The 13,924-nt window shown below is 44.1% G+C and overlaps 1 protein-coding gene across 1 annotated transcript in view; it reads right to left on the bottom strand.

Moving 5' to 3' along the window:
* LOC138359636 (uncharacterized) overlaps positions 1 to 9,928 on the bottom strand; it is a 25,103-nt gene extending 15,175 nt beyond the window's left edge. Inside the window, exon 1 of the mRNA XM_069319045.1 lies at positions 9,893 to 9,928. Coding sequence (XP_069175146.1) covers positions 9,893 to 9,928 — 36 coding nt within the window. The remainder of the gene's footprint in view (positions 1 to 9,892) is intronic.
* Between the last annotated feature and the right edge of the window lie 3,996 nt (positions 9,929 to 13,924).

Raw genomic sequence — 13,924 nt, 5'->3', positions numbered from 1 at the left:
GCATTCCATTTTCCCACTACTCTCACGCTAAAAGAAAACTTCCTAACATCTCTGTGACTCATCTGAGTTTCAAGCTTCCACCCATGTCCCCTCGTTCTGTTACTATTCCGTGTGAACATTTCGTCTATGTCCACTCTGTCAATCCCCCTGAGTATTTTATACGTTCCTATCATGTCCCCCCCTCTCCCTTCTTCTTTCTAGTGTCGTAAGGCACAGTTTTCTTCAGGCGCTCCTCATACCCCATCCCTCGTAACTCTGGGACGAGTCTCGTTGCAAACCTCTGAACTTTTTCCAGTTTCCTTATATGCTTCTTCAGATGGGGACTCCATGATGGGGCGGCATACTCTAAGACTGGCCTTACGTAGGCAGAGTAAAGCGCCCTAAATGCCTCCTTACTTAGGTTTCTGAATGATGTTCTAACTTTTGCCAGTGTAGAGTACGCTGCTGTCGATATCCTATTTATATGTGCCTCAGGAGATAGATTAGGTGTTACGTCCACGCCCAGGTCTCTTTCTCGCGTCGTCACAGGTAGGCAGTTCCCCTTCATTGTATACTGTCCCTTTGGTATCCTATCACCTAGTCCCATTTCCATAACTTTACATTTGCTCGTATTGAACTCCAGTAGCCTTTTCTCTGACCATCTCTGCAACCTGTTCAGGTCCTCTTGGAGGATCCTGCAATCCTCATCTGTCACAACTCTTCTCATCAACTTTGCGTCATCCGCAAACATCGGATGTGTGTGTGTGTGTGTGTGTGTGTGTGTGTGTGTGTGTGTGTACTCACCTATTTGTACTCACCTATTTGTGCTTGCGGGGGTTGAGCTTTGGCTCTTTGGTCCCGCCTCTCAACTGTCAATCAACTGGTGTACAGATTCCTGAGCCTACTGGGCTCCATCATATCTACATTTAAAACTGTGTATGGAGTCAGCCTCCACCACATCACTGCCTAATGCATTCCATCCGTTAACTACTCTGACACTGAAAAAGTTCCTTCTAACGTCTCTGTGGCTCATGTGAGTACTCAGTTTCCACCTGTGTCCCCTTGTTCGCGTCCCACCAGTGTTGAATAGTTTATCCTTGTTTACCCGGTCGATTCCTCTGAGGATTTTGTAGGTTGTGATCATGTCTCCCCTTACTCTTCTGTCTTCCAGTGTCGTAAGGTGCATTTCCCGCAGCCTTTCCTCGTAACTCATGCCTCTTAGTTCTGGGACTAGTCTAGTGGCGTACCTTTGGACTTTTTCCAGCTTCGTCTTGTGCTTGACAAGGTACGGGCTCCATGCTGGGGCCGCATACTCCAGGATTGGTCTTACATATGTGGTGTACAAGATTCTGAATGATTCCTTACACAGGTTCCTGAACGCTGTTCTGATGTTAGCCAGCCTCGCATATGCCGCAGACGTTATTCTTTTATGTGGGCTTCAGGAGACAGGTTTGGTGTGATATCAACTCCTAGATCTTTCTCTCTGTTCGTTTCATTAAGTACTTCATCTCATATTCTGTATCCTGTGTTTGGCCTTCTATTTCCACCACCTAGTTTCATTACTTTGCATTTACTCGGGTTGAACTTCAACAGCCATTTGTTGGACCATTCACTCAGTCTGTCTAGGTCATCTTGTAGCCTCCTACTATCGTCCTCAGTTTCAATCCTCCTCATAATTTTTGCATCATCGGCAAACATTGAGAGAAACGATTCTATACCCTCTGGAAGATCATTTACATATATCAGAAACAGTATAGGTCCAAGGACTGACCCCTGCGGTACTCCACTCGTAACGTCTCGCCAATCTGAGACCTCACCCCTCACACTGACTCGTTGTCTCCTGTTACTTAGGTACTCCTGTATCCAACGGAGTACCTTCCCTTTCACTCCAGCCTGCATCTCCAGTTTTTTCACTAGCCTCTTGTGTGGCACTGTGTCAAAGGCTTTCTGACAATCCAAAAATATGCAGTCTGCCCACCCTTCTCTTTCTTGCTTTATTTTTGTTGCCTGGTCGTAGAATTCAAGTAACCCTGTGAGACAGGACCTGCCATCCCTGAATCCATGTTGATGCTGTGTTACAAAGTTCTTTCGCTCCAGATGTTCCACTAACTTTCTTCGCACAATCTTCTCCATCAACTTGCATGGTATGCAGGTTAGGGACACTGGTCTGTAATTCAGTGCCTCCTGTCTATCCCCTTTCTTGTATATCGGGACTACGTTAGCTGCTTTCCAAATTTCTGGCAGTTCCCCTGTTGCCAGTGATTTGTTATACACCATGGAGAGCGGGAGGCACAGTTCTTCTGCTCCTTCCTTTAGTATCCAAGGGGAGATGTGTGTGTGTGTGTGTGTGTGTGTGTGTGTGTGTGTGTGTATGTGTATGTGCGTGTGTGTAATTACCTAAGTGTAATTACCTAAGTGTAGTTACAGGATGAGAGCTACGCTCGTGGTGTCCCGTCTTCCCAGCACTCTTTGTCATATAACGCTTTGAAACTACTGACGGTCTTGGCCTCCACCACCTTCTCACTTAACTTGTTCCAACCGTCTACCACTCTATTTGCGAAGGTGAATTTTCTTATATTTCTTCGGCATCTGTGTTTAGCTAGTTTAAATCTATGACCTCTTGTTCTTGAAATTCCAGGTCTCAGGAAGTCTTCCCTGTCGATTTTATCAATTCCTGTTACTATTTTGTAACAGGACAACAGTTATGTCATGTTGTAACAGTTATTTGTGTGTGTGTGTGTGTGTGTGTGTGTGTGTGTGTGTGTGTGTGTGTGTGTGTGTGTGTGTGTGTGTGTATGTGTGTGTGTATGTGTGTGTGTGTGTGTGTGTGTGTGTGTGTGTGTGTGTGTGTGTGTGTGTGTGTGTGTGTGTGTGTGTGCTTGTGTGTGTGTGTGTGTGTGTGTGTGTGTGTGTGTGTGTGTGTGTGTGTGCTTGTGTGTGAGTGTGTGTGTGTGTGTTATTGGGAGTGGGGTAGGGGATGGGGGGGGGTAGGGAAGTACTTCCCACTTTTGGGGACAGGAAGCCTTGTACTTTTATCAAGGTCCTCCCAGGGCCACTGCTGACCATCAAGATGCCAAAATAGTCGTCTAACTACTGTTTACTTAATTACTGCCAGGTGAACAGCCGCATCAGTTGAAATGAAACGTGCTCGATCGGTCCTGTCGTGGGAATCGAACCCATGGCATCCTGCTTGTGAACCGAATGCATTTATCTTTTGCGCTACAAGAGTACCAGTGAATTAGCGGCTTGTATGATAATGTAGACTACGATAGGCCTACCGTGAGATCTAGTCAGGACTAGGCTGGATAGGCTGAGACTGTCCTGGATAGGAAAGGTAGTCTTGAGACTAAGCTGGATAGGTCGAGGTAGTCTGAGACTACGCTGAATAGGCCGAGGTAGTCTGAAACTAAACTGGATAGGCCGAGGTAGTCTGAGACTATCCTGGATAGGCCGCGGTAGCCCGAGACTATCCTGGATAGGCCGCGGTAGCCCGAGACTATCCTGGATAGGCCGAGGTAGCCTGAGACTAGGCTGAATAGGCCGAGGTAGTCTGAGACTATCCTGGACTATCTACCTCCTTATAACACGGGTTCCTGCACTAAACTGTTTGCTCCTGGGCTTTTAACCCGCCTATAAAAGAGATAGGAAACATTTTCATGGTAATATTGTTTGATTTTCACACATATTTAACAAAAGATTATAGTCAACGCGAGGCCTTGGTCGAGGTCGGGCAGGGGGACGAGGGGACCGAATGGTAAGGTCTGGCTTCAAAGCGGTTCGTCCACGGCTGTTACTCTTTCAATGGCGTCGAGCGTTATCTTATGGCGTGATTTGACAGTCATCGAGAATTTTTTTTTTTCCCAAGGTATGAATGTGTGATGTGGTCTCTCTCTCTCTCTCTCTCTCTCTCTCTCTCTCTCTCTCTCTCTCTCTCTCTCTCTCTCTCTCTCTCTCTCTGTCTCTCTGTCTCTCTGTCTCTCTGTCTCTCTGTCTCTCTCTCTCTAACACTCGCTAACACTCTCTCTAACACTCTCTCTCTCTCTCTCTCTCTCTCTCTCTCTCTCTCTCTCTCTCTCTCTCTCTCTCTCTCTCTCTCTCTCTCTCTCTCTCTCTCTCTCTCTCTTTCTCTCTCTCTCTCTCTCTTTCATCGATTAATAAGGTAGACATTTTTTATAATATATTAAAGAGAAGAGTCATTTTGACACCAAAAAAAACCGACCGCATCGTACATATGGAAACTCCTGGGAACGTCTCAATCCCTATCAACAGTAATTCTATATTTAACCACTATATTAACTTTACGATAATTTAAGCTTTGTTTTCTATATGCGCAGCATTATATTTTTGATGAATCGGAGTAATGCAATTAAATGTATGATATACTTATCTACTGTAATTGAGAGCCTATATTGTGCTGAAGGAAGGCAAAGCCTGCGTCATGGTGGAGGCTACGAACACCGGCGCCAGCGATTGACATCTTTCTTCCCGCCATTGACACGACAACAAAAATCAACACCGAAATTTTCCACACTTTTTAGGAAATTCTGACGAGAGGATTGACTCCGTGTGAACTACACACCAGAGGGGGTGGGGCCTATTGTTATGATAAGCTCTCCTGAACCCTCTCTCACATAGATTATTGTCTTTAAGAGAAGGTTTAGTACACACGAGTACATTTGCGTGTTGTTGACCAGACCATACACTAGAAAGTGAAGGGACGACGACGTTTCGGTCCGTCCTGGACCATTCTCAAGTCGATTCTCACAATCGACTTGAGAATGGTCCAGGACAGACCGAAACGTCGTCGTCCCTTCACCTTCTAGTGTGTGGTTTGGTCAACATATTTCAGCCACGTTATTGTGACTCCTCGTCTGAACATTTGTGTGTTGTCACGTTAGGTTATTAAATCTAACACCAACTAGGTGGTTAGCGCCCGTGGTAACCTCGTACGGTGTTAGGATCGTTTAGGCTCAGGTGTCTGGCTAAACCTGCCGTGCGGAGTTTAGGAAAAGGGACTTGACTTAGCTAGCAGTAAACAAAAGATTTGTGGGTAATTGTGAAGCCTTAAGGAACAGCAGGTAGCTGCCACCGCCATCTGTGGGTGGTGTTTCCTACCACACACGCGGTTCCCAGCTATTGTATTATATCCTGTGCCGCCCAGTTTAAGTTTTTAACTTTTGCTCCGAGAGGCGAGTTTATTGGGCAGCGCCAGTCATCCTGTGACGTTTACGGGCTATTCATGCCCGTGCAACCTCTTGGGGTGGCTTAATCTTCATCAATCAATCAATCCCGTGACTTGGGCTGGACGGTAGAGCGATGGTCTCGCTTCATGCAGGTCGACGTTCAATCCCCGACCGTCCAAGTAGTTGGGTATAATTCCTTTCCCCTCCGTCCCATCCCAAATCCTTATTCTGACCCCTTTCCAGTGCTATATAGTCGCAATGGCTTGGCGCCTTCTCCTTATAATTCCCTCCCTCATCCTGTGAGTGGACACACCGCCATAGTGACAGTATTGGGCAGCGGCACTCACCCTGTGAGTGGACACACCGCCATAGCAGCATGTACAACACTCCCCAATAGGAAGAAAACCCGCTGGCTTGTTCATCCTATCACTTGTACCCAGACACAGCTGGGACTTGTTTAACTGTCTCAAGTGAACAGCTTATCAAACAAAAAGATTAACATTTGTCAACCCTTAAAAACTTTCGTTATCTTGCGAGTGCAAAATGGGGGAATCTTTTGAGAACAACATTTATATTTGACAGAAGGGAAGTTTAGAAGTGGGAACTACAGTGAGAGTTATGAAAGCAGGCGGGGCTGTCCGCCATGCCGACATTTACTATGCTACACATATTTCTAATGTCTCTCACATGTTCACAGTCTCCTAGGCAGTGGTCAAGGCGGTGTCCGTCACTCTCATCACAGATTCTGCAACTCCTCTGCTGCTCAACTGTTGTTTCAATCCAGATATTTGAATCCAAGACGAATATCTTTCCATATCTATCTGAAGGGCTAGATATATCATACATATATATCTATACCAGTTTATGTATCAGTTTATGTATACTGAGATATTATTAATGTCCAGGACTAAAGTATACTTGTTGGTTGGTCAGTAAGCTTAAGGCCAACACATTAACATGTGTCAACATCTCGTAATATCTCTGAAATCTTACGATTCTGCAAACGGTCTTAAGATATAGATACTTAAGATATATCTTAAGAGGTAGTTTCAAAATATTGACAAGGCTGGCCTGGTCGAGGACCGGGCCGCGGGGACGCTAAGCCCCGAAATCATCGCAAGGCTGTTGTCATCGGTACAGAGTACCTGGAAGTGTCTTAGCATGACGATAGAATGGATGTACTCAAAGTATATATGTATAAGTCGTACCTAATAGCTTGAATCGCACCAAGAGGCTGTTTGACTAAGAGACCGAGGCGCGTCCCGGACGTAGGTTCGAGCCCTCATCACGGCCCTTGTGGATTTGTTTACACTCAGAAGTTTCGATGCTAGTAAACTGTTTAATAAACATATATATAAAGGAGTCAAGAGATTGAGAAAAGATGCACAGGTTTCGTGAGTAGAAGCATAGTTGAACCCTGACACGGGTTATTAGGTTTGGTCGGCGGCTGGAGGCTACGACCCGCCGACCACACTACCTACTGAACCACCAACAACCCTTAAGCAGGAAGGATTCCAGAAGCATATATTTGTTGCCCAACCTGAACTTTCAACCTTCCCGTGGGGTGCCACTTTGGCATGGAGCTCTTATGGAAGGCTTAAATCCGCCAAACACACACCGAAACTACGACGTTGGTACAACGTTCGAACAAGTTTTAACACCACCTAACCAGTTATAACAACCAATATAGCAAGTTGTAACAACGTTCTAATACGTCATAAACACGTTAAGCCAAGATGTAACAACTTTATTACAAGTTGTTACAAGCGGAAAATAGAGACAGTTACGGTTTGTGTTTCCAGGGAAAGCTCTTTATAGACTATAAACTTTATACTCCTGGAAGCCGTGACATCACTGGAACTTTATATGGCTGAGAATGTGACATTGTGAGACAAGAATATAAAGTATATATATGATTGTGTGGAGACTCCCGTCTCTAAAGGTCCAACTACTGACCTTCCCCAGAATGCAACCCCCACAACAGTTCTCTAACTCACGGGTAATTATTTACTGCTAGGCATGCATTAGGTGAAAGGAAACTTCACTTATAATTCTTTAGTTGCAACATACACGTTCGAAACGTTCCCTGTGGACGGCAATCTGTGACCTAAATGCCTTTCTGTGTTCTTAACTTGTACCTGTTATGTACATGACTGTCAAGCTGATTGCTGTTCCGTAACAGTTTGCATAAGGAAAGGCAAGTAATACCTGCTTGTTTGGGTCATAGTTTGGATATTTTCATTTGTATCTTCCTCACATATGCCAAGCATTCGTTCCATGCTCCCCCCCCCCCCCCCTTGGTCTGTTCAGCTCAAATCATTTGCATATCTGACGACATTTGCATATGTGTTGCCAACATGTCAGCCAATTCAGCAGTCCCAAAGTCTTTCAATTGGCGTATAACAGCCATATGATGGGACTGCCTTGTCCCAGCTAATGGGTCCATGTGTACCGTTCATTGTTTCATCACATTAAACTAACCTTGTTTACATCTGATTATGAAGTATTGAACCCTTCTATAACAACATCTGAGGTTTAAGAATGCCTTAAATAGGTACGGGCGATGGATGTTATTTAAGACCTCAGAGCATCAAGAAATATGGATATATTATCAGTATTTCGCGTTGATAAAATGTCGGTGAGATGACGGTGGATAAAGATAAATATGTGATCGAAATTGCTCTGTCGTCTTCACGTATGAAGCATACAGGAAAATTCTTTCAGGCAGTTTTCAGAAAATGTGTCGAATGCTGTTGTTATTCTCATGTTTTTATTATTTTTTTTTCGTTATTACAAACACACACAGAGATAGTCTCTCTCTCTGTCTCTGTCTGTCTCTCTCTCTCTCTCTCTCTCTCTCTCTCTCTCTCTCTCTCTCTCTCTCTCTCTCTCTCTCTCTCTCTGTCTCTCTCTCTGTCTCTCTCTCTCTCTCTCTCTCTCTCTCTCTCTCTCTCTCTCTCTCTCTCTCTCTCTCTCTCTCTCTCTCTCTGTCTCTCTCTCTGTCTCTCTCTCTCTCTCTCTCTCTCTCTCTCTCTCTCTCTCTCTCTCTCTCTCTCTCTCTCTCTCTCTCTCTCTCTCTCTCTCTCCGCTTAAAGAAAGATAACAATATATAAAGAGGAATTTAATTATTTCGATTTTATGTTAAATTTCTGGAAATATTACCAAATATTATCAGGTTTAAATATTACAACTTTGATATTGAGATTAAAATTTTATGTTTTTATAAGCTACATAAAAGTTAAGTCCCGCTTATATATATGTCGAGATATTATGCTTGATAACAAAAAATGTCATTAAAAGTTAATGTGGAAAATACCAGTACAATATTTTTGCACTGATGTTCAAGTCGATAACGTAGTTGATAACAGACAGATAGACAATTAAATGGAAATAGATAAGGGAGAATCAGAGAAGCGTGGCATAAAATAATTGGTGACGTAACCAGTAGTGAAGGGAAGCGGACGCGGGATCTCTGCTGATAAACCTGATAATCCACAACTTTGTTGCCCGACGCTGGCGCTGTCCCGACCCTCGCTCACAACCCTGACCTCGGCTCATATCTTATCACTATAGATTCACTGCACATTAAGTATAATTTTTGACGAGTGTCAGCATGATTAAGTATTCAATTTGTATATAAATGGATGTTTCATTAGCAGAATTTTGGTGTTATAATGTTAATTTGTTGGGTGATGCCAGAGCCATCTCCCGACCCTGTCTTACTCTCCCAGTAACCTGCACACTTTCAGGGCTATTGTGTATGGCTATTGATCTTTATCTTGCTAGTAATCCAGCCGTGGCTGGGTGTATGGAGGGGGGGGGGTGCTCACCTAGTTGTGTTTGCGGGGGTTAAGCTCCTGCTCTTTGGTCCCGCCTCTCAACTGTCAACTGTGTATGGAGTCTGCCTCCACCACATCACTGTTTAGTGGATTCCATTTATTAACTACCTTGAAGGTAGTTAATCTTGTGTGTGTGTGTGTGTGTGTGTGTGTGTGTGTGTGTGTGTGTGTGTGTGTGTGTGTGTGTGTGTGTGCGTGTGTGTGTATGTGTGTGTGTGTGTGTGTGTGTGCGTGTGTGTGTGTGTGTGTGTGTGTGTGTGTGTGTGTGTGTGTGTGTGTGTGTGTGTGTGTGTGTGTGTGTGTGCGTGTGTGTGTATGTGTGTGTGTGTGTGCGTGTGTGTGTATGTGTGTGTGTGTGTTTACTAGTTGTGTTTACTACTTGTGTTTTTGCGGGGATTGAGCTTTGCTCTTTCGGCCCGCCTCTCAACTGTCAATCAACTGTTTACTAACTACTTTTTTTTTTCCCACACCACACACACACACCCCAGGAAGCAGCCCGTGACAGCTGACTAACTCCCAGGTACCTATTTACTGCTAGGTAACAGGGGCACTTAGGGTGAAAGAAACTTTGCCCATTTGTTTCTGCCTCGTGCGGGAATCGAACCCGCGCCACAGAATTACGAGTCCTGCGCGCTATCCACCAGGCTACGAGGCCCCAAGGCTGTGTGTGTGTGTGTGTGTGTGTGTGTGTGTGTGTGTGTGTGTGTGTGTGTGTGTGTGTGTGTGTGTGTGTGTGTGTGTGCCTGCCGGCAGGATCGAGTTTTAGCTCTTTACCCTGCCTTTCTAGGCACTGGTTGTCTAATGCAGTGATATCTGATCTATCATTCTCCTTTTAAAGTTTACTTCCACGACCTGTTCCTTTACCTTATTCTATTTTCCAACTACTCTTACGCTAAAAGAAAGCTTTCTAACATCTCTATGACTCATCTGAGTCTCATGCTTTCACCTGTTCCTGTTGTTCTAGTTGTATTAATTGTTGACATTTCCTCTTTGTTTTTTCACTGTCAATTATTCAAAGTGTTTTTATATCTGTATCATGTCTCCTCTGTGAATATTTTCCAGCGACGTCAGGTTTAGTTCTTTGAGTCTCTCTTCATATTCTATTACTTGCAATTCTGGGTCTATTCTCGGTTCAGACTTCTGGATCTTTAACACAATATGGTGTGGTAATTATGGCAACACAATGGCTATGAATGGGATCACTTGATTGTTTCAAGCGCAGGTTAGACATATATATGAATGACTTTTGGTTTATAAACAGGATCTGCCTCATATGGGCCAACAGGTCTTGTACAGTTTCTTTATTATGTTCTTAGTTTAGGTTTGCTTTAGTTTGGTTAGGCTAGGTTTAGGTTAGATTAGGCTAGGTTTTGGGGAGATTAAGGTAGCGTAAGAAAGGTTAGGGGTAGATATGGTGATTATACGAGGCAATGGTGTTTCAAGGAGTACCAAGAAACTAGCAACCAGCAGGGTCACACGAGGCTTCAAGCTGTAATCCAAGACTATTTATGCACCTGTTTTACTCTGTTAACACGACAAATATTGAGCTTACGCTGTGCTGTCCTGCCTCCAGACACCATCGCTCTCTATACGCCTGGACCCGGATTCACGAAGCAGTTACGCAAGTACTTACGAACGTGTACATCTTTCCTCAATCTTTGACGGCTTTGGTTACATTTATTAAACAGTTTACAAGCATGAAAACTTCCCCATTCAACTGTTGTTATTGTTATAAACAGCCTGCTGGTGCTTCGGAGCTCATTAACTGTTTAATAATTGTAAACAAAGCCGCCAAAGATTGAGGAAAGATGTACAGGTTCGTAAGTGTTTGCGTAACTGCTTCATGAATCTCGCCCCTGGGCTCTAAACTTCAAGTGCTGAAGCTAGCATCAACCCTTTTTTTTATACGGAATTACCACCACACTAAGCCAGAGCCAAGCCAGGCAAGCGGACGAGTCAATTACAGTGGCTTATCCGGTCCGATCCCTGGATGATCCGGAGCGACTCCTGGGCAACGCAATCACGCTGTCAACTGTCAATTTCAAACACAATAAAACAGGCTCCGCTGCCACCTGCAGATATTTAGGCAGCGGGTTTGAAGGTGCGCGAAGGCGCTAGGCTTGGGGGGAGGGTGTATGGGAAGCACAGTGGCCCGCGTCGGAGGTTGTTGGGCAAGGCTTATATTGGCGCCTGTCCTCCCACTTGGCGGACCTTCATCTCGACAACCACAGCGTCAATATGCCGGTGCTTTGAGTGAAATTAAAAACACCGTGAAACTGACGCTTCCTCTGGAATAGTGAACGCGACTAAATCATAAGTCCGAGCTGGCTTATAGAGCTAGACCTCACATCCGCCGCTGTCAGTGGTAGGTAAGTAGCGATAGGCAAGTACGGCTCTCTTATTTATCTATTGTTATCTATTGATGTTTGTTACATATCGCTCTATCCTAGAGTTCTCCTTTGCGTTTTTTTCGTTGTTTTCTTCGGCATTTCATCGTATATACAGTTTGTTTCAGTATGGCAACAACAGATGCCATGTTTCAGCATGGCAACTGAAGGGGCCATGTTTCAGCATGGCAACTGAAGAGGCCATGTTTCAGCATGGCAACTGAAGGGGCCATGTTTCAGCATGGCAACTGAAGGGGCCATGTTTCAGCATGGCAACTGAAGGAGCCATGTTTCAGCATGTCAACTGAAGGGGCCATGTTTCAGCATGGCAACTGAAGGGGCCATGTTTCAGCATGGCAACTGAAGGGTCCGTGTTTCAGTATTACAATAACAGGTGCCATGTTTCAGTATGGCAACAACAGGAGCCATGTTTCCGTATGGCATCAACAGATGCCATGTTTCCGTATGGCAACAACAGGTGCCATGTTTCAGCATGGCAACAACAGGTGCCATGTTTCAGTATGGCAACAACAGGTGCCGTGTTTCAGTATGGCAACAACAGGTGCCGTGTTTCAGTATAGCAACAACAGGTGCCGTGTTTCAGTATGGCAACGACAGGTGCCGTGTTTCAGTATGGCAACAACAGGTGTCATGTTTCAGTATGGCAACAACAGGTGCCGTGTTTCAGTATGGCAACAACAGGTGCCGTGTTTCAGTATGGCAACAACAGGTGCCGTGTTTCAGTATGGCAACAACAGGTACCATGTTTCAGTATGGCAACAACAGGTGCCGTGTTTCAGTATGGCAACAACAGGTGCCGTGTTTCAGTATGGCAACAACAGGTGCCGTGTTTCAGTATGGCAACAAGAGGTGCCATGTTTGCGTATGGCAACAAGAGGTGCCATGTTTGCGTATGGCAACAACAGGTGCCATGTTTGCGTATGGCAACAACAGGTGCCATGTTTGCGTATGGCAACAACAGGTGTCATGTTTCAGTATGGCAACAACAGGTGCCATGTTTCAGTATGGCAACAACAGGTGCCGTGTTTCAGTATGGCAACAACAGGAGCCATGTTTCCGTATGGCATCAACAGGTGCCATGTTTCCGTATGGCAACAACAGGTGCCATGTTTCAGTATGGCAACAACAGGTGCCATGTTTCAGTATGGCAACAACAGGTGCCGTGTTTCAGTATGGCAACAACAGGTGCCATGTTTGCGTATGGCAACAACAGGTGCCATGTTTCAGTATGGCAACAACAGGTGCCATGTTTCAGTATGGCAACAACAGGTGCCATGTTTCAGTATGGCAACAACAGGTGCCATGTTTGCGTATGGCAACAACAGGTGCCATGTTTCAGTATGGCAACAACAGGTGCCATGTTTCAGTATGGCAACAACAGGTGCCATGTTTCAGCATGGCAACAACAGGTGCCATGTTTCAGCATGGCAACAACAGGTGCCATGTTTCAGTATGGCAACAACAGGTGCCATACTCTCACACCAGGAACGTTTGATCAACAGTGACTACAACACAGCAAACCAGACACGACAGGGCTGATCTCCCTCAAACTTTTCAAATACTCAACAAATTAGAGGACGTAGTCGCTTAGTAGTATATCTAGTAGTAGTAGTAGTAGATAGTAGTAGTATTAGTCTATCAATCCAAACTACTGCTTCACTTGGACTTCGATATAAGGCTAACATGTACTAAACATGTTAGCATGTATGTATAAACTGGCTGCCTATCCCCTGGACACAATGAATTACTAATATTAGAAATAATCAATTCTACACATGTTACCCCATAAATAAACATTTTCTTTTTTAAGTTGAACAAAAAAAACGTAATTGTGTCTGGGGAGACATCAATAAATAACACAACTTTTTTGTCGGAGGAGAGATAGGTTGTGCAATCTGTCTGCTTTATACACGGAGCTTCTGAAATGCAAAGGTAATGTCAATGATGGATTTGCGACAATGCTCTGACGCGTATAATAGATAATTATACGGACGGTTCCCAGGGCCTAGTGTGGTACATGAAGGCTGCCCGAAACGCTTTGCGTAATAGTGGCTTTAGGCATTGTATGTACTAGCTCCATCTATATATCGATCAAATTATGTAAAATCTCTTGTATGTATGTACCTTACCTGAATAAACATTTTATTTGTTTTTTATTCTGCTGGCCTGAATGGTGACATATATTTAAAACGTTTTTGGTTGTCATTTCGTCTATTACTTATCAGATACTTACCTTATAAGTTTATTATTTATAATAAATAATGACTATAAACAAAACGTAATTATTGTTTAACTAGTTCATATATTAATAGTCAATAACAAATATGAAAACTTTTCAAAACTTGTTTATAGAATTATAAAAACAAAATTAATTCCTTTAAAATCTCACATATAATTCTAACTCCACAGGAATAAAGTGTAGTGGCTACATACATCCAGGACGACATTAAGGACTGCAGTATACTTGTAGATTGGTAAGTAAACCATTGTAGTAGAGAGGTTACAGCACGTCTTA

The sequence above is a fragment of the Procambarus clarkii genome, chromosome 92, assembly GCF_040958095.1.
Source record: "Procambarus clarkii isolate CNS0578487 chromosome 92, FALCON_Pclarkii_2.0, whole genome shotgun sequence".
In the NCBI taxonomy this organism is placed as follows: Eukaryota; Metazoa; Arthropoda; class Malacostraca; order Decapoda; family Cambaridae; genus Procambarus; species Procambarus clarkii.
The sequence above is the reverse complement of the archived record's forward strand: the minus strand, read 5'-3'. Positions and strand labels throughout refer to the sequence as shown.